This window comes from Nicotiana attenuata, unplaced genomic scaffold, assembly GCF_001879085.1.
Source record: "Nicotiana attenuata strain UT unplaced genomic scaffold, NIATTr2, whole genome shotgun sequence".
Classification (NCBI taxonomy): Eukaryota; Viridiplantae; Streptophyta; class Magnoliopsida; order Solanales; family Solanaceae; genus Nicotiana; species Nicotiana attenuata.
The window spans coordinates 51,335-76,366 of record NW_017674774.1 but is presented as its reverse complement, the minus strand read 5'-3'; the positions used below and the strand labels follow the sequence as shown (position 1 = coordinate 76,366).

The 25,032-nt window shown below is 37.6% G+C and overlaps 1 protein-coding gene across 1 annotated transcript; it reads left to right on the top strand.

Annotated features, from left to right (window-relative positions):
• Positions 1-23,662: 23,662 nt before the first annotated feature.
• On the top strand, positions 23,663-24,265 carry LOC109219258. The gene has a single exon (XM_019383704.1). The coding sequence runs from the start codon at positions 23,663-23,665 to the stop codon at positions 24,263-24,265; it is 603 nt and encodes a 200-aa protein (XP_019239249.1).
• Positions 24,266-25,032: the final 767 nt, after the last annotated feature.

Below are 25,032 nucleotides of genomic sequence, written 5' to 3'. Positions count from 1 at the left end.
ATACAATTACATATATTACAGTTAAAAACCCCATTCACATAGTATTATTTAAATTTTTATTATGCATATATTAGTAATAGCCATACAGAGTCTTTCATTAGCTTCATCTATTACACACTATATGCTATAGTATTTATTATAAATAAATACCGTTTTATAAAATTATATCCTATAGCTACCTTTTAGGTTTTATAGCAAATTATCTATTTACGGTCACTTCCTACTGTTAAGCCATTAAATACGTTGTGAAATATTTCTCTCTCTCATACTTTCTATTCTCTCTCCCAATAACACCGATATTGTATATAATTTTGTTAAACCAGTTCTCTCTCCACTATCTCTCTCCCAACCTAGTATCTTCCCCACGAATACGACCTCCATTATCAACTGGTTCATCTCCATTCTCTCTCTCAATTTTCAAAATTGTTTGCCCAAAAGAATTGTGGTAAGTGTTAAACTTGTTAGTTTTTTCATTGGCACATGTATTATTCTGTATATTTGTTGCGAAATGACAGAGATTCTCAACACACATAGTTTATCTTACATTAAAGATAATAGAGACTAACAATAAGAAAGCTTTTTGACAAGTCAAATTTCCATCTTTTCTTTAAAGAAGTACAAATACAAATGTTACGTTGAGCAGCTCAAAGTCTTGGCAAATACAACTCCTACATGGAAAAAATGTAAATCAAGGCAGGACCATCCTATTTTATGCAGCACTATAGCAGCCAACCCAAAGCCAATAAGCCATTTTTTATTTGGAAGACGATATTGCGTTTAATTCGAAAGGCATGGTTTTCAGTATGTCTATTCATAGAAACTCCACTAGTCTAGCTAGTAAGTGAGCTAGTAGATTTTCATAGGAGCTAATGGTTAAGGTTATCGTTTGTGTTGTTTTATATCCCTCCGCCCTTTAAGATTTGATCTTGCGTTGTCTCAAACAATGAAGTATATATTTTACCACGATACCCATATTAGTTGAAGTATATTTTATTGGATTTGAAAAAATGATTTGAAATGAGTAATAAAAACTGTGGGCCATTTAGCTTATAAAGCATATGCTTTGTGGAATCCCTATACCAATGAATATGGAATTTTTTAATGTCCATATATGGAAGCTTATAGTTGCAAAGCTCCACATGCTTGTGGATTTTCCTATGACTCTAATGTCGATGACTACAAGGTTATATTGATCTACAAATCGTTTTATGATGTATGACTCTGTGAAATAGGAATCATTGGACGAAGAAAAACGAGTACTCCATCCGTAAAGTACAAGCACTTTTTGCAAGGTCATATGAGTGCAGTAGGGAATTAGTGTTGACGGTTGTGTATTTTGATCTCTCAATTGGCGAATAAACGACTTCGTAGATAGAAGTTCTATGATTATATACTTTGACGTGAAATCAGATGAACTGAAGGAGATATCAAGACCAGATTTTATACGTGAAAATCATTTGTATCGTTTGGCATCTTTGAAAGGTTGTATTGGTTTGTTTGGGGGGAGCATGATCATCAAAAGATTGGACGTTTGGAACAAGATGGATGGAAACTTCTAATGAAAATTAGTTGCCAAGTCTTTTGCCAGTATTTTCTAGGGAGTACTGTGCTTTTGGGTTGCACTAGAAATGTATTAAGCAATCCTTTTCGATGAATAGAGTTAATTAGGTGCGGTGATCTGTGATCGAATTATAGAAATGTACCGTTTTGGGTTTAAATGATATGTTACCACATTTATTTCTCCTACCGTATTCATATTTTTATATATAAATATGAGATACTAAATCTCTTTGGCTTCCCTATATGTTTAATTTTCTTGTGCGACACATGTATCAAACATGTATCACGCATGTATCTCACCTACAGGTATACATGGATATACATGTGATACACAAATTGATACAAATATGGTACATATGTGATACACAATATACACATGGATTTTCTTCAGGCTTTTGAGTTGAATTGTCATATTTGAAAGTAGAAAAGGACGGAGAAAATGACACTGTATAGCAGTTCTTAAAATAATAATCAAAAATACATATTTTTGTATATTGCCTTTGTGTGTATATATTTCTGTATGTTATGTACCAAAAATATACAAATTTTACATAATCTTGTGATTATTGAATATAAATAGTTTCGGCCTCATGAATGATCTCCGTCAAAAAGGCTTTGTTTAAGACTAGGAGTGGCAAACGGGCAGGGCCGGTCGGATATGGTACGGGTCAAAAACGGATCAATCATCCGACCAGACCCATATTTAATACGTATAAAAAACGGGTTAACCGGCGGATAATATGGGTTACCCATATTATCCATGACTTCTTGTATATGATCACTTTTGGGAGAATTCGTAGTCTCTCTAACTTGAGGAACCACCAATTTGAGGCTTTACAAATGTAAAAGTTAGACCCATTGGTTATCCATTGGTTACTCATTGGTTATCCATTTTCTAAATGGATAATATGGTTCTTATCCATATTTGACCCGTTTTTAAAAAGTTCATTATCCAACCCATTTTTTAGTGGATAATATGGGTGGTTTACTGTTTTCTTTGAACCATTTTACCACCCCTATTTAAGACCCACACAAATGTTGAAGTCCACAAGTAGACGTTTCGTTAATGCAACAATTAGGTCATGAATTGTAGTGCCAAAAATACACAAAAAGTGTGACGAGAATGCCTTTAAGCGAATGGAAGATGTCGTATTTTGCTGTATAAAGTGGTCAAATGTTTGTTTTCCCTTTCTTTGTTTTCTCCCTTTTATGAGGGTACAAAAAAAGAAAAAGAAAAGAAAAGAAAAAGATATAGTGGAGTTTATATATCCAGTTCTCTTTGTATCTGTAATCAGAGCATTCACATTTGAAAGTAATATTATGAAGGCTGATTACGACATTGGGAGAATATGGTGGTTGTTAATTGGACAACCACCATATTGCCATTTCCCTTCTATAAATAGGATAATGAATCCCTTTATGTAAAGGAATCTGATGCATTCACATTAATTTCTAGTGGTTTTTATGATTCCTTTTCGTAATTTTGATGTTTAAGTTTAATTTGTGAGATGAAAATTCGAATAAATCATATTGGTTGTTGATGAGCTGGGCGTAATGATTATCAGATTAAGTGTAATCATATTGTGTGGCCATTTTGGCATACTATTTAACAATTATATATCATAGATCATGGCAAACCTGATAAAGCACATAAAAAATTCCATATGTGTTCCTTTGTGCAAATGGAATTTCGAGTAATCACATATGTGAAACCTAAATATAATTTTAATTAGGACAACATGGATGTCACGACACAAATTTCATTATAGGTCGTGATGATGCCCAACACCGTTGTTAAGCAAGTCAACCCTAATCAACTGGTGGGTGCTCATTTATTTTACCAAACAATCCCAACATTTACTAAATCTTAATCTTTTAGACAGTCGATAATTAACAAATTCATAATAATAAAATTACAACCCAAAATAATAGTCTACAATTGTGTGTGCCAGGAACTAGTGTCACAAGTGCTAGGGCAACTAGTACAATGTACAAAATACAACTATTCCTACTGCCTGAAATAGAATAGACAGTAAATAACAAAAGGAGAGACTCCGACATGCTGTTGAACGGCTCAGAAGAGACAGCTCACCGTGAGATCTCGATCAGGTATCAGGAGCGTGCGCCGGACAGGTAGCTAGATGTACCTGCCTCAGATCCTGTACAGTTAAGTACTGAAGCGTAGTATGAGTACATAAACAACATGTACCCAGCAAGTATCCAGTCTAACCTCGAAGAAGTAGTGACGAGGGGTCGACTTGAAACCTACTAGGGTCAGCAATAATACAGTTCAAGTTCTACGTTAAGCATGAATAGCAAGAATATAATGACAGTTCAAGGACGAGAAGAAACAAATATTCTTTCTTAACAACATATCAATTCCAGTCATATCATGTAATAAGTTACATTCCGAAGCATTCAAGCAGTGTAAATCACGGAAAGTTCCACATAAATGACATGCGCACATTGTGCCAAGGTCGTACGACCCGGTCCGATATAATAATAAACTGTGCACTGCCAGAGGGTCGAATGACGCAAACCATAGATGCATCTATTTTCTACCGAGGCGATCGACCCGATCCACAAATAGCAATTTATTATTAAGTAAGCACACATTGCTCATTTATATTCAAATAATTCATACAAATTTTCAGGTAAGTGAGTATAACCGTCTATGTTTATTTTCCAATTTCTAGCATGTCCTAAGTAATCTTAGTAGTAAACAAGGACGCAAGCATTTTCAACTTTGGTGGCCACTTCCGTTTATGTCATATCTATTATTACTCAAACACCACCGCTATACCAAATCAAAAGAAAGATAAATTACTTATAGAGGCATTTGGACATCAACCGACAAAAGGAGGACGACAGGGAAAAAAAAAAAAGGAAAATCAACCATCAAACTAGACATGCAAATACAACGTATACACTAAACAAAGTGAAACAAAAAAAAAAAAAAATTGAAAAAAATAAAGAATATACCTTGATAATAATTCGAAATACACTGCGTCGAACCTTAGATTTGAAACATCTCAAATTCTTTATTTTATTTGATAAAGTGTACCTTATTTATTCCAAATGGTATTTGAAAGTCGTATATGGAAACATTTAAATATAACATTACATTTTTATTGAGTAGTAATAGATATGACTTAAACTATATGGCATAGACCCATACAAGGCAAACAATATTACTACTATTTAGAAGCGGGAGTTAAGGGCTTGTTCGTCGTCCTGCTTGCTGTCCAAAAGGGTAATTTCGGGATTTTATCCAGTAGAAGAATCATCTTCAACTTCAGGTTGGACTCTTCGTCTTCCTGCTTCCGATTTACAGTTAGGTCCCTTTTTTTGGATCAAAAGTCGGGGTATTTTTGTCACTCTGCTCAGTTTGTATTTTCTGTAGCAGTCTTTTCAGTTTGCCCGCTCTCCGATACGCGCCTTTTCCATCGACGTGGAAGACAAACCAGTTCTTGCTTCTGCTGCTGTCAGCTGTTTCTCCAGATGTGTAACACCTGTATTTGGATGGATATCGGATTAGGGGTGACGCTAATAATATCTGCAACAGCTTCTGTTCTGCTTTGGGTTTTCTGGCTTACGGCTCTGTTCCTTTTAGTGTCTCTGCTTGCTGGCTGGAATAGGTGAGTACTTCTGGCTTTGTTTTCTACCCCCTCCGATCAAATTTTATATGTTCACTCTCGAGCTTTCCTACTGTATGCGCCTTCGTCGAAAAATTTAGTGTTATCCAAATTACGAAGAAAGAGCTCTTCTTCATTATGTTCTATATTACTCAACCTCATGTTCTATTTGCACAATCGTTTAACTCCATACCAGTGAAAGTTACGGTTACTATGTCTATGACAAGTTGGATGTTGATGAATGAGTTTTTATAACTTATTATCTTAGGCCATAAGAAGAAGATGTGATGGTAGCATGTCGCAGGTTTCTAATGCTCTTCTTAGGTTAGTAATCAGTGAGTTAATTTTATCTCACAACCCCGTAACAGTAAGACAACTGATTTTCGATTGAAAAATTCAGAGTTTCTGCAGATCTTACCTTTTTAGTAACTGAAAAAACATTCTCTTTGTATGTTGACCAAAAAAATCTCACAAATCTCTTGTGACAAAGTAATCAGGTGCTTTTTCCCTTAAACGATACCAAAAGCCAATCAACTTTGTTTCCTTCACTGAGAGATTAAACCTTGAAACCAACAGCATATATCAAGGAGTCTACTGGACAAGAATTTTAATTAAATCATACCCACAAACAAAGATGAAGAATAGAGGCAGAGGTTATCAGAAGTAAATATAAAATCTTAAGAAAACTTGGATGGAAAAAGGAAAAGAAATTCACACACAACTGGCATAAATAATTAGAATGCCGCAAGAAATTCGCTTAACTTGTTCGATTGCTCTAGGTATTTCTAATGTAATTATGTGCAACTGTTTACCTTTTATTGTGTTTTAACTTTTACTGTTGTGTAGTAGTAGTAAAATCACTGCGACTTTATTACCTTTCCATAGTTATCTTACTAGCTACTCTAATCACAGATATTGCTAGGTTGAAGCTGATTAAAACATTCTTTTCTGCTAATTGTCATATGAAAATTTGTAAGCTTTGAAGTGCTACTCGGACATTCTTTCCGTCATAACCAATAAACAAAAGCTGACTTTAAGTAGATAATAAGTTCTATAGAAAAAAAGTTGCTCATTTGCTGAAACTCTCAGTTATTGTGTTTATAAGCACACTTAAATGAATAATTTTAACAAGATTCTACTAGGTTCTTTATTATAACTTCTGTGTATTCATGGCGTTATCAAACCTATTTGTTTTCTTGAAAAGAGCTTATGCCGAGGATTAGGTGAAAGAGTTTACATTAAAGTAAAAGGTGTGAAAGCTCTTAACCTTATTAGGTGAAAATTACATACCATATTTGAAAAGTTTGTCCAGGCCACATTCTGTTATAAAGAGTAAGTTTCCACAAATTTGGTCTTTCAAGCACATTTTATAGAAGAATTATGGACTTGTAGTTGCTTCCCACGCCCCGGACAAAGTTAACATGGAGTAAGCTCAACCAAACAGAGTTATATACTATAATCCCTATTTTTGAAGGCAGTTGATAAGAGTTATCATGCAGTGACATTTTAGGTTGCTATAAAGCTGTGACTATTCACTCAATTTCATTCATGACTAAAAGATAAAAGGCATAACAGTTAATTTATTATGTGAGTCCCGACTCATATATATGCACGTTTGATATGTCGTGAGCTGATGCTTCATTGTGTCAAATGCTTTTGTATTTTCTTTGTAGTTTTTCTGTGCACCACTTGCAGTAGTGTTGTCGTATCTGCTCTTACATATCTTACTTTTGGACATTTTTGCCATCTGGTTGACACTGGTATTACTTCCATATTCTTTAGTAAAAAGGAGATTGGATAATGGGATCATTTTTTTTATGTTCATAGGATGATGGATAATTACAGCCCAAAAAAGGTAAACAACTAATGAACTTGGTGATATGCGAATAGATTTATGGATTTTAGGGGGTACTCTTCCCAACGATTCTTATGACAATAGTAGACATCCCAGAAATTTATTTGTACTTGTGGTTGTTCAGAAGCATCAGTACAAGTAAAGATTCAGTGCAAATTACTTTTTTTCCCCAAACTACTAAAAACTTGATATAATTTATGTGTTTAGGCTTGTGGTAGATATAAGAGAAAAATATATACAGCTGCTGAATGTAAAATTAAATACTAATGTTGGATGGCTGTAAATTTGAGATAGAGAGTCCTGCATGAGATATTTCAGTTCAAGGTAAAGAAGCAAGCGTTGGTTGGTATGAACAACCCAACTGACCAAAGTGGTGTTGCTCTATGTTGATCAACTCTAATTTGTGCCTCTCTTGAAGAAGGGCAACATATTCTCTGGGAAGAACCATTTCATGCCCAGTAAGTTGAAGATAAAAACCTTGCAACAAATAAAAACTTAATTGTAAACCCCTTCTCTGAATATTTCTTTGCGTAAGGAAAGCCTCTCTAGAAGCTAACCGAAGAAAATACTTTACCTTGTACGGAGCTTTGCACTTTCAAATATTCTTTCATAGTTATTTGGAGCTGCTCTTACTTGTGGAGCCAAAAGTTCTGCAGTAGTTTTTGAATGTAAATTTTCCACTTTGTTGTCTTTGGTGCAATTAACTGTCGGATGATATGCTTGGAAAAACTAAATGATTCTTATGCTCCTCTATGAGAAAAGTAGAAGCTATTGTTAAAGGAATATAAACAATTTGAATGGACAATTTACTGTCAATGTCCAAGTTTTATGCAATAATGATTCTGAAATTGGATTGACTTTATCTGAACGTTCTTATAGGACTGTTAATAAATATTTGTTGAAATTTCATAGACAAATTGACCCATCCTTTCCTTTTCAATAATTTTGCCTTTATTTCAAGATATCTTGGCTTGATAATCTTATAAAGCCTAATACTGCGCTCCTAAAAGCTCTACGATGTCGATGTTTTGCAGTAATACTTCTACGTTCAACTTTTCTGACTGCCTTCATATTCCCTATGAATAAAATTCCTGATCTGTGAATTATGACTGAAATTATTCTTTTGGCTTTGTAGAATTGCTGACGTTTCTCCTACGTTCAGTACAATTAACATACTTGCAGAAGAAGTTCAGCACTATAAAGGTAACCAACTATCTTATTTTCGTACATTTTTTCACGTTGGGTCATATTAACGCGTTCACTGTTGCTCATTTCCACTGTACTGCCAATGGTTACTAATGTCCACTATTTTCTTCTGTACAATTACTTTGTTTATTCCTTGTTTGTAAATTGATTTATGTGCGTAATAAAAACTTTGGCTTGAGGTATTCGGTCTTTAGTTTTTGATGTCGTATCACGGTGTTCACTTTCTTTTATTTTACTTCGGGTCATGTTTTAGTTAGATTTTTTCCGCTTAGTTAGCGAAGCTATACCTTTGGAAAAGTCCCTTTGCGCGGATGTTACACTACGAAGAATTTTTTTTTACAAATAATTATAATTGTTCCCCTATAGGTACGAAAAGTTGATGTCCAGAGGTATTTCACTTGACTCCAATGTTGTGTGAAAACTAATAGCCAACACGTACTTCTTTTTCGAAAATATACCATAACATTATGAATCGCTTCCCATATTGTCTTCCTTGGGGTAACTATATCTGTTCAAAGATAGTCTCGATTTTGTCACTTCGTGCCCTGTGATATGCATCTCGGTGATAAAAATTAATACAATTCTAAAAGGCTATGACAATTTGCGCAGTATCATTTAAAAGTAGATACTACGATTCTGATGGATCATACAAAAAAAAAACAAGCGACCTCCATCGGAAACGGATAGGAATGTCAACAGGCACGAAAAATACAAAGCGATGTCCGCAGAGAAAAAGGAGAAGTTGCTACTACAACGTCGACTTAAATACGAAGAGTCAAAGACACGTGCACCTGCTGAGAATATAACTGTGGATTGTGTGGATTGCCTGACTGGAATAATGGATCCACCTGAATGCTCTACGAACACTTCTTACACTCTGCATCCAGGTTAGAAGATACGATTCTCCCATCACTTTCACCTTATCTCGCACTTTAAATAGTCAACTTCGTCTACGCTTTCTCTTCGATGTAGCTTTTGTCACGCCCCGAACCTGGGCCTGGACGTAACACGGCACTCGGCGCCCGACTATATGTGACCGAGCGAACCAACTGGCTGGCTGAATCAACATGTGGTATCATAACATACTGAATGCAGAAGATAAACTAACACATGCTGATATACTGAAAATTGTGGATGATATAAATCAAAGTGCGGAAATATTAATACAATTCTGAAACATATTTGTAGCCAACATGGCTTAATATGAAAAGTCTGTGACTCTATCTAATTGTACTCTAGTCTATGAAGCCTCTAATAATATACTGAAAATACTGACTGCCTTTATGTACTGAAAACTGTAAGGTAATGATAATGCCCCGAAAGAACTGGGGATCACCAAATTAGCTGGTACGAGAATCCTAGCGCTCTGAATCATCAACCTATTAATCATTACCTGCATTGTGAGATGCAGGCCCCGGGCAAAAAGGGACGGCAGTACATTTGAATTGTACTGGAATGTAAAGCAACTGAAAGAAAGAATTATAAATGCTGAAACTGAAACTAAGCTGATAACTGAAATGATAACTATTGAAACTGAAACTGAAGTGAGAACTGGTAACTGAACGAATAACTGAAAAGATAACTCATAACTGATAACTGAACTGATAACTGATAACTGATAACTGATAACTGAACTGATAACTGAAAAGATAACTGATAACTGATAAGTGAACTGAATAAAGGAAGTAAGGATATGAATACTCCCTCTTCTGAATGATGAACAACCTGCTTATCTGAATATTAAACTGCGGCCTCAGGCCCAATATATATATATATATATATATATATGTGCACAAGCTGCGGCCTCGGGCCCAAGTATACGTATACATAACTGCGACCTCAGGTCCAAAATGCATAAAGCATAAACTGCGGTCTCAGGCCCAAAGATGCATAAAGCATTAGCTGCGGTCTCAGGCCCAAAGATAGGTGTTCAAAATTCAGGGATTTAAAATCAGGAACTGAGAATCATACTGCAATACATAATAGTGAAATACTGAATCGCGCTGAGTTATATGATACTGGAATACTGGATCACAGTGAGTTACATTATACTGAAATACTGAATCATACTGAGTTACATAATACTGGAATACTGAATAGGACTGGAATGAAACATGTATTCTTGAACTGGTTATGAACACTGAAACTGCAACTGTTTATGACATGCTGAGTAAGCTATACTGAGACTTCGGGGAATCAAACCCAAGTCTATATTGAACTGAGCTCAAAACGTTCAGAATGAAAGTCATGAACGAGTTATGAAGCTAGGGAATAGAAGCTCTACAACTATTTAAGGAACTAGGCTTAACTGTATTTCTGAGGCAATTGATACGTTGTAAAAGAAACGTAGTGTAGGGAGAATCATTAAAATTCCCAAACATAGAGAATTAGCCTCACATACCTTAAATTCCTGCTCTTGAGCATAATACAACGTTTTTCAACCCCTTTCAACTTTAATCTAAATCAATACAAGTCAAAGGGATTCCATATTAGCAATGATTCTCATGTTTTGGTCACTTAAGCATCTTATCAAACACTTGGTGAAAATAAAGCTTCATAGTTCTTATTAATGGTGTTTCTACACCCAATGACCCATTCTCTTGTTCCTAGATAAATTCTAAAGCATCAAATTGCTATGTTCAATACCCTTCTTTATCACCCATAAGATAAACGATATCTTTAATCAATAATCAACAATCAACAACCCAATCCTATAATTTTTCATGCTTTTCTATCAAACCCATCAACTCATATCTCATGAACTAGGGTTTATAATCATTAAACCAATGTTAGAATTAATTAGAGGGTGAAGATATTACCTTGTTGACGTTCAATCTTCTTGAATTCGAGTTCTAGGGTCTCTTCTCTCAACAATGGTGTCCCAATCGAATATCTAATGATATGGAGGGTTTACCCATGTTAATAAGATGTTGGAAAATTGAAACTAACTTAAAATCACCATTAGAACTTACCTTGGGTGGTGGAAGGACCCTTAAGGAGTTAGGTTTTTGAGAGTTCCCCTTTCTAGAGCAAGTTTTTATGTTTTGGGGCTGTGGGGGACGAAATATAGCTTTAAAACAACCCCCCACGCGTGAGTTCGTGCACCTGGAGTCCTGTTCGCGTGAGAGTTTGCGCTCAACGGCAGTAACACTGCCTCCCACGCGCGAGTTCGCGCACCTGAAGGCTTGTTCGCGCGAGTGTTCGTGCATACGCGTACTGTTACGAAAAACGCACATAGCATTTTGCACAGAGATCCGTTCGGGTTCCATAATATATCGTTGGAAAGCTATTTCAAAGGCCTAAAACTTTCATGCTTTATGTTTTCTCAAATTCCTTACACATTTTCACTAGACACTGATGGAATACAGACCTTCTGCAAACTTAGTCGATTTTGTCAAATCTTATGCACCTCACTTTCCATCTTGATTTTGAAAAAACTATTTTCACCCACAATCATTCCGCTAGGACTTCATATGTCTAAACTATAAAATTAATACCCATTTAACACATCCATACCTAGTCCGAATGTACGGGGTCTTACATTATCTCCCCCCTGGGATCATTCGTCCTCGAATGATTGTCCTGACTGTAACTTCTGCTAACTCCGGACCTTAAACGGGTCTGGTGGAACCATGAACTTTCATTAACACTTGCATACTAAACATAATGAATACATGATTACTGAACTGCTGAGATACTGAACTGAACTGCATTGACTGAATATTGATCTGCCAAGAATACGTGAATACTGAACTAACATGGATATCTGAATATTGAACTGGCACGAATAAAGCTGGCATGAATATCTAAGTATTGTACTGACATGAGTAGCTGAGTATTGAACGGACTTGAATAGCTGAGTATTGAACTGACATGAGTATCTGAGTACTGAACTGGCATGAGTATATGAGTACTGAACTGATATTAGTATCTGAGTACTGAACTGACATGAGTATCTGAGTACTGAACTGGCATGAGTATCTGAGTACTGAACTGACATGATTATCTGAGTACTGAACTGACATGAGTATCTGAGTACTGAACTGACATGAGTATCTGAGTAATGAACTGACATGAGTATCTGAGTACTGAACTGACATGAGTATCTGAGTACTGAACTGACATGATTATCTGAGTACTGAACTGACATGAGTATTTGAGTACTGGAAACTTGAATGTTATAACATGATACGTGAAATACTGGTTGTACCACCACTCATTCTGGTGGCAACTCCAACTCATAAGCTAATTGACCGATCCTTTGCCAGATTCTATATGGCCCAATATAGTAGGGACTATGCTTTCCCTTCTTCCCAAATCTCATAACGCTTTTCATAAGCGAAACTTTCAGAAACACATAATCATCAACTTGAAACTCTAGGTCTCTATGCCGCATGCTCGAATAGGACATTTTGGCGGCTCTGAGTTTTCTTCAAACGCTCTTGAATCAACTTAACTTTCTCTATAGTCTGATAGACCAAATCCGGTCCTAACAACTCCACTTCTCCAACATCAAACCAACCAATTGGTGATCTACACCTTCACCCATACATAGCTTTGTATGGTGCCATCTTGATACTAGAATGGTAGGTTATTATTAGCAAGGTCAATGAGAGGTATGTGATCATCCCAATTACTCTTAACATCAAGGACATATCCTCAACTGCTTAAATAAAATGCTCTGCCTGGCCATAAAGTTTACGACGTTCTTTTTCGTGTCGTTCAACCGATAAATCTCCTTGTCATGATGCATATTTGGGAACCTGGATGGAAAGAATACCTAGAATTATGGGCTTCTAACATGATCTTCCCTCTTTAAGACCATCTACTGGGATACACAATCAGTCCTAGTACCTCAAAGTCCTATCATCTCCCCCTTATTCCAAAGCCATCACCTTATACTTGTGAATCTCCTCTTCAACTGCAACACGTAGGGATCATCAAGTTGTTTCTCCTTCTCAACGGCTACTAAAGGGGAACAAGTCCTGTTCTAGACAACAACTCCGTCATCTTTAGAGCCCGAAGTCGAACTCCTATCTTGGCTGGCGAACTTCTTTTACCAGAGTTCTCTTATCTACCTCAATCATGAGTTATACTTCCCACACTTTATCTTTGTAAGAATTTCCTAAAAACACTTATAGAATTGTTGCGAGCTAAGTCTTTAACCAGTACTCCGATGACTAGAGTCTCGTGCAATGGCACTACCCTCGTGATACATAACTGGGCATGATTTTATAGCTTTCTGTGATCACTTTATTATCAATGACTAAACTCGGTGATCATTCTACTCACTTTTTTTTCTTACACATGCTAAACATAATCCTTGTGGTAATTATACAATTTTCTCTCATTACCGAACTAATTTTCTTTTTCATATCCCATGCTACTATTCGAATTTCAGATCTCTAACTGCACTTACTGATGGTTTTCACATCACCCCCTTAGACCAAAGGTCTTATACTTGCGGATCCTTCTCTTTTTGTTGGGATCCGAATAACTTTCCTTATTTTCTGCAATTCCTTCCATTCTACCCCAATAACGACTCATCTTCCAACTTACTTCTGAGCTAGGAAAAACTAAATTATTCACATGACGGAAAGCTAATGTATTCACAACTATCATACGCAATCTTAATAATCTAGCTCTGCTCACACTGTCAATCTTGGAGAAACCACATTTCGATAATTCCTAAAAGTTATTCTTCTACTGCTTGCTCTTTTACTACTAGCTATATTTATTATTTTTTTCCACTATTACTGTACTTCAGGTTTAACTTAAACTCTTTGGGTTCTAACACATGTTCGGTATTTCAAACTATCATCCACTCACTAGAGTTAACTCGACTAAGTGAATCAAATCTTACCTCTACTAGCTCTGCTGAAATTGCTAATTCACTGTATTTACTGAAACTTATTTACTATTCTTTTACTAACCCCCTGCTAGCATCATGTTTTCTTGCTGTGCTTTGAATAACTAAAGTGGAGCATAAGGTTACTCCTAACTTCCCTCACCGTCCGATCATATTCTTTTGCCACACGCTATCATTCTTTTTGAACCATGCACATGAATCCCACTTAGGGAAAGTTCATTTGTCTTAACAAAATTGGAATATCTAACCCCAAGCTTTCTATACACTTCAAAATCACTTCAGACTATAAACCTCCAACCTAAAAACATAGTCATATCAAGGGGAACTATCATATCTTTTATCTCACAATAATATCCACTTCGTATATAAATTCACTAACATGGTACTTTCTAGTTCTGATTTGCATAAATCTAGACGACATAAAATCATTCCCTAAAATTCAATCTTGCCTGCTCTTTATTCTCATTTCGTACATCATATTATTCTTAGCTACATTTCCCTTAGGCTCTTTTCTGTCCAAAACTATAGTGATCAATCCTATGCCCGCTGCGGTTGAATTCTTAACCTGATATACCGTGGGGTCTGACATACGGATACACTGCCATACATATCTGATAAATTACTTTATGCACCATCTAATGAGTCTTGGGTCTTAATCCCTAAAACATGCGAAGATTTTGCTATAATCACTGTTACTTACATACTCTCTGAGCATCCATATGCCTCACTGTATACTCACAAGTCTATAGAAATTTTGATACACTGAAAATTGGAGATTTGGTAAACATATAACCGAGTACTGGCGTAACCATAAACTTGCTAACTGAAAGATTGTATAACTGGTAACTGAGGTAAACTAATAACCATAAGACATCATAACTGCTTTTGTACTTTCTGATAAGGTTATGCTCTAATGTGTGCTAGTATCCATTGCATCCCACTTTTGACATCCTCTCAAGTCTCACATTTACCAAGCTGTACTCCATAATTATACCCCAATGGGCAATTATCCTCTCTAGGACCTTAGGTTTCTCATGCGCGTCGCTTGGGCATCCAATACGTTTGGAATTCGATAGGAAAAGAAGATTACCTATTGCTCTAAGTTTCATGGCACGATCTAGAGTAGAAAGAGGTGAGACAATCCTGAATGTCTTGGTAGTTAACCATTTATATGAGTGGCCGGCACACACATATAAAGGAAACTCCACTGGACACGGCTTCATAGACTCCCTAGGACTCTTGAACCTAGTGCTCTGATACCAAGCTTTGTCACGCCCCGAACCTAGGCCTGGACGTAACACGGCACTCGGCGCCCGACTACATGTGACCGAGCGAACCAACTGGCTGGCTGAATCAACATATGGTATCATAACATACTGAATGCAGAAGATAAACTAACACAAGCTGATATACTAAAAATTATGGATGATATAAATCAAAGTGCGGAAATACTAATATGATTCTGAAACATATTTGTAGCCAACATGGCTTAATATGAAAAGTCTGTGACTCTGTCTAACTGTTACTCTAGTCTATGAAGCCTCTAATAATATACTGAAAATACTGACTGCCTTTAAGTACTGAAAACTGTAAGGTAATGATAATGCCCCGAAAGAACTGGGGATCACCAAATTAGCTGGTACGAGAATCCTAGCGCTCTGAATCATCAACCTGTTAATCATTACCTGCATTGTGAGATGCAGGCCCCGGGCAAAAAGGAACGTCAGTACATTTGAATTGTACTGGTATGTAAAGCAACTGAAAGAAAGAATTATAAATGCTGAAACTAAAACTAAGCTGATAACTGAAATGATAACTATTGAAACTGAAACTGAAGTGAGAACTGGTAACTGAACAGATAACTGAAAAGATAACTCATAACTGATAACTAAACTGATAACAGATAACTGATAACTGAACTGAATATAGGAAGTAAGGATATGAATACTCCCTCTTCTGAATGATGAACAACCTGTTTATCTGAATATTAAACTGCGGCCTCAGGCCCAATATATATATATGTGCACAAGCTGCGGCCTCGGGCCCAAGTATACGTATACATAACTGCGACCTCAGGTCCAAAATGCATAAAGCATAAACTGCGGCCTCAGGCCCAAAGATGCATAAAGCATTAGCTGCAGCCTCAGGCCCAAATATAGGTGTTCAACATTCAGGGATTTAAAATCAGGAACTGAGAATCATACTGCAATACATAATAGTGAAATACTGAATCACGCTGAGTTATATGATACTGGAATACTGGATCACACTGAGTTACATTATACTGGAATACTGAATCATACTGAGTTACATAATACTGGAATACTGAATCATACTGAGTTACATAATACTGGAATACTGAATAGGACTGGAATGAGACATGTATTCTTGAACTGGTTATGAACACTGAAACTGCAACTGTTTATGACATGCTGAGTAAGCTATACTGAGACTTCGGGGAATCAAACCCAAGTCTATATTGAATACGAACTGAGCTCACAACGTTCAGAATGAAAGTCATGAACGAGTTATGAAGCTAGGGAATAGAAGTTCTACAACTATTCAAGGAACTAGGCTTAACTGTATTTCTGAGGCAATTGATACGTTGTAAAAGAAACGTAGTGTAGGGAGAATCATTAAAATTCTCAAACATAGAGAGTTAGCCTCACATACCTTAACTTCCTGCTCTTGAGCATAATACAACGTTTGTCAACCCCTTTCAACTTTAATCTAAATCAATACAAGTCAAAGGGATTCCATATTAGCAATGATTCTCATGTTTTGGTCACTTAAGCATCTTATCAAACACTTGGTGAAAATAAAGCTTCATAGTCCTTATTAATGGTGTCTCTACACCCAATGACCCATTCTCTTGTTCCTAGATAAATTCTAAAGCATCAAATTGCTATGTTCAATACCCTTCTTTATCACCCATAAGATAAACGATATCTTTAATCAATAATCAACAATCAACAACCCAATCCTATAATTTTTCATGCTTTTCTATCAAACCCATCAACTCATATCTCATGAACTAGGGTTTATAATCATTAAACGAATGTTAGAATTAATTAGAGGGTGAAGATATCACCTTTTTGACGTTCAATCTTCTTGAATTCGAGTTCTAGGGTTTCTTCTCTCAACAATGGTGTCCCAATCGAATATCTAATGATATGGAGGGTTTACCCATGTTAATAAGATGTTGTGAAATTGAAATTAACTTAAAGTCACCATTAGAACTTACCTTAGGTGGTGGAAGGACCCTTAAGGAGTTAGGTTTTTGATAGTTCCCCTTTCTAGAGCAAGTTCTTGTGTTTTGGAGCTGTGGGGGACGAAATATAGCTTTAAAACGACCCCCCACGTGCGAGTTCGTGCACCTGGAGGCCTGTTCGCGCTAGAGTTCACGCTCAACGGCAGTAACACTACCTCCCACGCACGAGTTCGCGCACCTGAATGCTTGTTTGCGCGAGTGTTCGCGCATACGCGTACTGTTCCGAAAAACGCTCATAACTTATTGCACAGAGATCCGTTCAGGCTCCATAATATATCGTTGAAAAGCTATTTCAAAGGCCTACAACTTTCATGCTTCAAGTTTTCTCAAAGTCCTTAAAAATTTTCACTAAACACTGATGGAATAAAGACCTTCTGCAAACTTAGTCAATTTTGTCAAATCTTATGCACCTCACTTTCCATCTTGATTTTGAAACAAATATTTTCACCCACAATCATCCCGCTAGGACATCATATGTCTAAAATATCAAATTAATACCCATTTAACACATCCATACCTAGTCCGAATGTACGGGGTGTTACATTTACTACATCTGAGGATCATCTTCCGTCTTCTGCTTCGGGTAATGAAATAGATGTAGTGCAGCCACTTTCTATCTATGAAAAAGGTGAGTATGCCGCTGTGACGACCCGACCCGTCGTCTCATGTGTTACTGCTCCGTTTTCCCCGTTTATTGCTTCTTCATGTTTCGCTATCGGTAGGTGGTGTATGAGAGTTGATTTGGATTGGTTTTGATAAGAAATGAGACACTTAGTCTCTTTAAGGAAGGCTTAAGTTGGAAAAGTCAACCGGACGTTGACTTATGAGTTATAGGGCTCGAATGTGATTTTCGGTGATTCGGTTAGCTTCGGGGGATAATTTGTGACTTAGGAGTGCGATCGGAATTGATTTTGGAGGTCCGGTGTAGAATTAGGCTTGAATTGGCGAAGTTAGTATTTTGGCGAATTCCGGTTGATGGGTGAGATTTTGATCCGAGGGTCGGAATGGAATTCCGAGAGTTGCTGTAGCTTCGTTATGTGATTTTTGATGTGTGTGCAAAATTTCAGGTCATTCGGACGTCGTATGGTCGGGTTTTTGATCGAAAGTGCATTTCGGAAGTTTTGAGAAAACTTGGGTTTGAATTCGATGAGTTTTGGGTAATTTGATGTTGTTTGAGGTGTTTTGATGATTGGAGCAAGTTTGGACGATGTTTTAGGATATGTTTGTGTTTTTGGTTGAGGTCCCGGGGGCCTCGGGTGAGTTTTGGATGGTTAAACGAATGAAATTGCATATGGAAATGTTGCAGGTTTTGCTTCAGGTCTGTTGCAGACCATTTGTTCTATGCGATCGCGTATAATGATTTGCGATCGTGTAGACTTAATTGAGGGCTGAGGCAGAGTTGCTCTACGCGATCGCATAGAGTGGGTTACGATCGCATGGGTCAGTGTGAGGTGCTTTCGCGATCGCGTGAGTTCAAGCTGCGATCGCATAGGCCTGGGAGCTAAGGCTTCGCGATCGCGTGGATATTGTTGCGATTGCATAAGGTAATTGAGGGAGTCGCCATTTTGTGCATCGCGATCGCGTGGATTCATCCGCGATCGCAGTGAAAGGGAAATATAGTGCTGGGCAGCATGTTTTTAAACCAGCTTGTTCGCGAAGGTGGGTCTATTTTCAACCATGGCTTCTCGGTTTTAAAGGTTTTTGAAGGAAATTAAAGAGGTTTCAAGGGGAATCGATTGGAGGTAAGATTTTTGAACTTAAAACACGATTATATTGTGAAATTGGTCTAGAAATTCATGGAAATTAAGCCTAAAATTGATGAACTAGGGCTTGAGTTTTTTATATTTCAAATTGGGATTTGATAGGTCATTTGAGCTCGGATTTGGGAGTTCTTAGTATGTATGAACTCGTGGCGAGACGAGGAATCCGGTAATGTGAGTTTTGTAATTTTTCGAGAAGTGGGCCCGGGGCTCGGGTTTTGCTAGTTTCGAGGTTTATGCTATATTTCGATTGTTTTCGATTGGGCATCGTCCCCTTGGCATATTGTGATGTATTCGCTCTGATTTTGGTTAGATTCGACGCGCGTGGAGGCCGATTCGACGGGCAAAGGCGTCGCGAGCTAGAGATTCCACCGGTTCGAGGTGAGTAATGATTGTAAATGATATCCTGAGGGTTTGAAACCCCGGATTTGCACCCATAGTGCTATATTGAGGTGACTTGCACGCCGGATAGAGAGCGTGGGGTAGAGCACCGTTGGGGATTGTGACTTGGTCCGTCCCGGTTGTTGATTTTACCGCGTATTTCGCTATGACGTTGTTTTTCACTATGACTTGGGCTTATTGCCATATTTGGGGCTTATTGCCGACTATTTGAACTCCCTATGAGCTATCATCACCGTTTTTCCTCACTGTTTGAAATATTATTTGAACTCAGTCCATTGTCATTACACTGTTTCATGAACTAGGCTATATTTTTACTCAACCTCGAGTTTTAACTGATAATTGAACTATTGTTTGAGCTGAGCATTATTGTTTCTTTACTGATGCCCGAGGGGCTTATGATTATTTTTGGACTGATTGAGGCCGAGGGCCATATGTGAGGATATGCTGAGTGATGTGAGGAGGCTTTCAGGCCTCGGGTGATATGTGAGGAGGCTTTCAGGCCTCGAGTGTATTGTGAGAAGGCTTTCAGGCCTCATGTTGATATGTACAGGCTTTCAGGCCTTATGATGATATAGCGCTTGGGCTGTAGGAGCCCCTCCGAAGTCTGCACCCCCACAATGAGCGCGGGTACCCATATAGAGTGATTAAATATTGAACAGTGATAACAATGACACTGTTATACGCGTTTGGTCAGGTAACAATGACTGACCAGTCAGGTAACAATGACTGACCAGTGGTAACAATGGCACTGTAATACGCGTTTGGTCAGGTAACAATGGCTGACCAGTCAGGTAACAATGGCTGACTTACTGGTTGAGTATGATTGATTTTTAACTGTTTCAAAAGATTTTCTTACTATATTTCACTGGTTTCTACTGTTTATCTGAAGTTGTACTGTGTGATTGATATTGAGCCCAAGGGGCTGGTACTGTTTTGAGAGGTGCCCGAGGGGCGTACTATCAAGTGCTCATCTTACATATTTATTTGCCCTTTTTACCTGTTATACTGTGGTATTTATGCCCGAAGGCGGATTTTTCTGTGCTTATCAGTACCAACTGTTTTGAAATCGTTTCCGTAATTATTGAAAAGATCATTTTCAAAGGAGATTTGAACTGAGCCAAGATATTTCTAAAGATCTCACAGATTTCACTGTCTTCTCAGAAAACTATACCCGGCTTCTATACAGCATGTTGGTTGCTTTACGTGATTCCTTGCTACTCAGTTATTATTTACTTTTATTACTCACTGAGTTGGAGTACTCACTTTACTCCCTGCACCTCGCGTGCAGATGCAAGTATTGTTCACCCGGTAGTGGGTTTTGAGCTGGTTGAAGATTTTGGCTATCATAGCTGAGCAAGGTGACCGCTAGCGTTCGCGGCACCGGATTTCTTCCTTTGATTCTAAAATTTTAATCTGTGTATTGTTGGCCCTGTAGCTGTATTTAGACTTCTCTAGATGCTCGTGACTTGTGACACCCCGGTCGGGTTGTGTTGGGTTGTAAATACTGGTTAGTATTGTCGTTAAGCTATATTTATCTATTCATTTATGTTTAATAATTGTTAAAGAGACGATTTGGGTTAGTTGGCTGGCCTTGTCTTCACGAGAGGCGCCATCACGACCGGGTTGGAATTTGGGTCGTGACAAGTTGGTATTAGAGCCTAGGTTACTACGTCTCACGAGTCATGAGCAGGTTTAGTAGAGTCTCGCGGATCGGTACGGAGACGTCTGTATTTATCCTCGAGAGGCTGCAGAACCTTTAGGAAAACTTCCCATTCTTGGAATTCTTATCGTGTGTACTTGATTCAGCTTGAGATATAACTCTTGAAATTCCTTCCTCACGTCTGTATGCGCACCTGAGCGCTCCGTATTATATGTTCCTTGATAGTTTATGATTCCCCGATCGAGGGGCGAGAGGTAATCTTTGTGAGTATGTTGGGCCAGTCTGGAGGACTTGAGGCCGGATCTTTGCCTATGGCTTGAGCACTGAGGTGCTGATTGTGTGAGCAAGTGTTTTGAACTTATACGTTCAGTATTGTCCTTATTAGCCGGAATGGCGGTTGGATATCCATGTGATGAGTATGTTAGTACTGCGAGATGCATCTATGTGATCTTGGTAGTGACGAAGGAGTCTGCTGAATAATAGATGAGCTATTAAGTGTTCGATTCCTATTGTGATTTGATGTGTAGTCCGAATTATGGGCGCGTGAAGAACATTTTCGTGTCTCCTAGTTGGGGAGTGAAGTGCATTACGTGTGGCGGTATGAGTTCAGGCTCAGGAAGACTAAATGACTGTGTTATGTGTATGACGGTGGGAGGTGTGCTGAAATACCAAAATTGAGGCGAAGCAGGTGGGTTATCTCCTGCGGAGTGTTCTTGAGTGGTATGATTCTTATGTGTATTGTTAGAAGATCTCATGTGTAATTGAAGAGTACGTGTTGAAATTTGATAAATTCGGGTCGCTCTAGAGGGTGGACTCAACTGATGTGGGGATGAATGTGAGATTTGTAGAGGATTACAGTACTAGATGATCTGTGTTTTCACAAGCTTGTGCATGATTGAGTTTAATCTCGCTATGGCATTGTGGCATCATTAGAGTAAAAGTGTTATGAGTTGTTGAGTGTGTCCTGATATATGGCTTCGAGCCAAGTTGGGAGGCTGCTGTAATTAGCTGATTGCACGGTTATGCGCTANCCAATTTATAGAAGACGCAACACAGGGTTGGTAGTAAAAATAAGAGAACAATACTTGGATAACTCATGGGTTGTTCCATATAATCCTTTTTTGCTAGGCAAATTTGACTGCCATCTGAATGTTGAAATATGCTCTGATATTAAAGTTGTTAAGTATCTTTATAAGTATATATGTAAAGGCCATGACAAGATTGCATTTTCGGTACATAATAACGACACAAACGCAGAAGTAGATGAAATAAAGGAATATCAGTCTGCTAGATGGGTGTCGCCTCCCGAGGCTATGTGGCGCTTGTATGGTTTCTCGATTAGTGAAATGTTACCGACCGTATGCCCTCTTCAACTTCATCTTAAGGGACAACATTTTGTTTCATTCAGAAGCTGCGCAAATGTAGATACACTTGTAAATAATCCGCTGATTAAGCAGACGATGTTAACACAATTTTTCGAAATGAATAGAACAAATGCTGAGGCTATGGAACTCAATCTATTATACCAGGAATTCCCTGAACATTTTGTTTGGTCTTCAACAGAGAAGATGTGGACACCTCGGAAACAACGACATGCTATTGGTCATGTTGTAACATGTCATCCAACGGAAGGTGAGCGATATTATCTTAGAATGCTATTGATGAATATTAGAGGACCAAATCATATAAGGATTTACTAGCTGTTAATGGAGAACGTTGTAGCACCTTTACAGAATCAGTGGAAAAACGGGGATTGCTACAAAGTGACAATAGTTTGCTTGAATGCATGTCAGAAGCAGCAAGTTACCAGATGCCATACAGTTTGAGACGTTTATTTGCTACATTACTGATTTACTGTAATCCTACGAATCCAAGACAACTCTGAGAAGAATTTGAAGAGCATATGTCCTAGGATTATACGTTGGTATCCAATATTAACAAAAAAAATATTCGATACCAAGTTTTGAACCATATTAACGACATATTACACTCTATGGGTGGTGACATAAATGAATACCAACTCATTCCTGAAACAATAAGGTCTTCAGTAGCGGCAAAAGAGGCAAAGGAGGTGCACTTTGAAAGGACCATCACGGTTACTAATGAGGATATACTATTACACAAAAGGTTGAATAAAGATCATCTTAAAGCATACAATATAATTATGGAGAGAATTTTTTCAAACAAAGCTGGGGCATTCTTCATTGACGGACCTAGAGGAACAGGGAAAACCTTTTTATATCGTGCATTGTTGGCAACTGTACGATCTAAAGGGTATATAGCATTGGCAACTGCCACTTCTGGTGTATCTGCATCTATACTCCCTGGTGGACGAATTGCACATTCACGTTTTAAAATACCAATAAATACTGACGACAATGTGAGCTGCAACATCAGCAAACAAAGCTCAGTTGTCAAAATTAATTATATGGGATGAAGTATCTATGGCGAAAAAAAGAATGATTGAACGACTTGATTTAATTTTGAAGGACTTAATGGATTCAACGATACTATTTGGTGGAAAAGTTGTAGTTCTTGGAGGTGACTTCAGGCAGACATTGCCGGTAGTTCGGAACGAAAAAAAGGAAGATTTTATTAATGAAAGTTTACTGTATTCTCATCTTTGGGAAGAACTTGAAAGGCTGCGACTATTCGAAAATATGAGAGCGAAAGATGATCCTTCATTCTGTAATTATTTGTTGCGAATAGGAAACGGAGAAGAAAAAGTAAACTCAACAAACAAGATTGAAATTCCAACTTCTTTGATCATTCCTTATACAACCGAACAGGAATCTTTGGATAAATTATTCGCGATAACTTATCCAAATGTGCATATATTTTTTTCCTCCTCATGCTACACAAGTTCCCACGTTATCTTAACAACTAAGAATGATTTCGTCGACGATATCAACGACATGCTTGTTGCTCGTTTTCCAGAAGAATCAAAAACTTTTATTGGTATTGATGAAACTACTGAACATCATGACCAATCACAATTTGAGGATCTGTTGCACAGTTTAAATCCACCTGGTCTGCCTCCTTACTAATTGACATTGAAACGAAATTGTCCAATTATATTATTACGCAACTTAAATCCGTGTGATGGTTTATGCAATGGAACACGTTTGACTTGCTGTGATTTTAAATCGCATGTTAGTAGCGCCAATATTTCAGTTGGTCACTTTAAGAATACACATGTGTTTATCCCCAGAATACCACTATTATCATCCCAAGATGAAAAAATGCCTATTCCGTTTAAAAGGATACATTTTCTTGTAAGACTTTGCTTTGCAATGACTATAAATAAAGCGCAAGGTCAAACATTAGATTTTGTTGGAGTTTATCTGCGAGAACCTGTATTTCCGCACGGTCAACTTTATGTGGCTTTTTCCAGAGCAAAGAGTTCGAACTGCGTGAAAGTGCTAATCCGACCGACTATACCAGGTAGCGCGGACGATCACTACACAGATAACTTTCTTTACAATGAAATCATCAAAAAAGCTACTTTATAGGGATATTCCGCCAAGATCAGATAGTATCCTAACTAAAAAAATGAAATAGCAGACGAAGGATACTTATGATGTGCAATTCGGTCGATATTCACTGAAGCGTTGAAAACTACAGCTGATGCTCTTTGCGCACATGACTGCTCCAACAAAGATGAATTAATAGGAGGCTGTAGCATTCGCTTAGATGATCGTAGAGAGGTATTTTTGCATGAAAATGTAGTACCAGAAAAAAAATTCGTTAGATTCTACAAATTCATTAGGTATACAGGGGCAACCTAATTAGCCATGACTGATGTCTTTTTTTT

Excerpts from the sequence above, each read along its gene's own strand:
- LOC109219258 (XM_019383704.1), top strand. The coding sequence starts at position 23,663 with ATGGCGAAAAAAAGAATGATTGAACGACTTGATTTAATTTTGAAGGAC.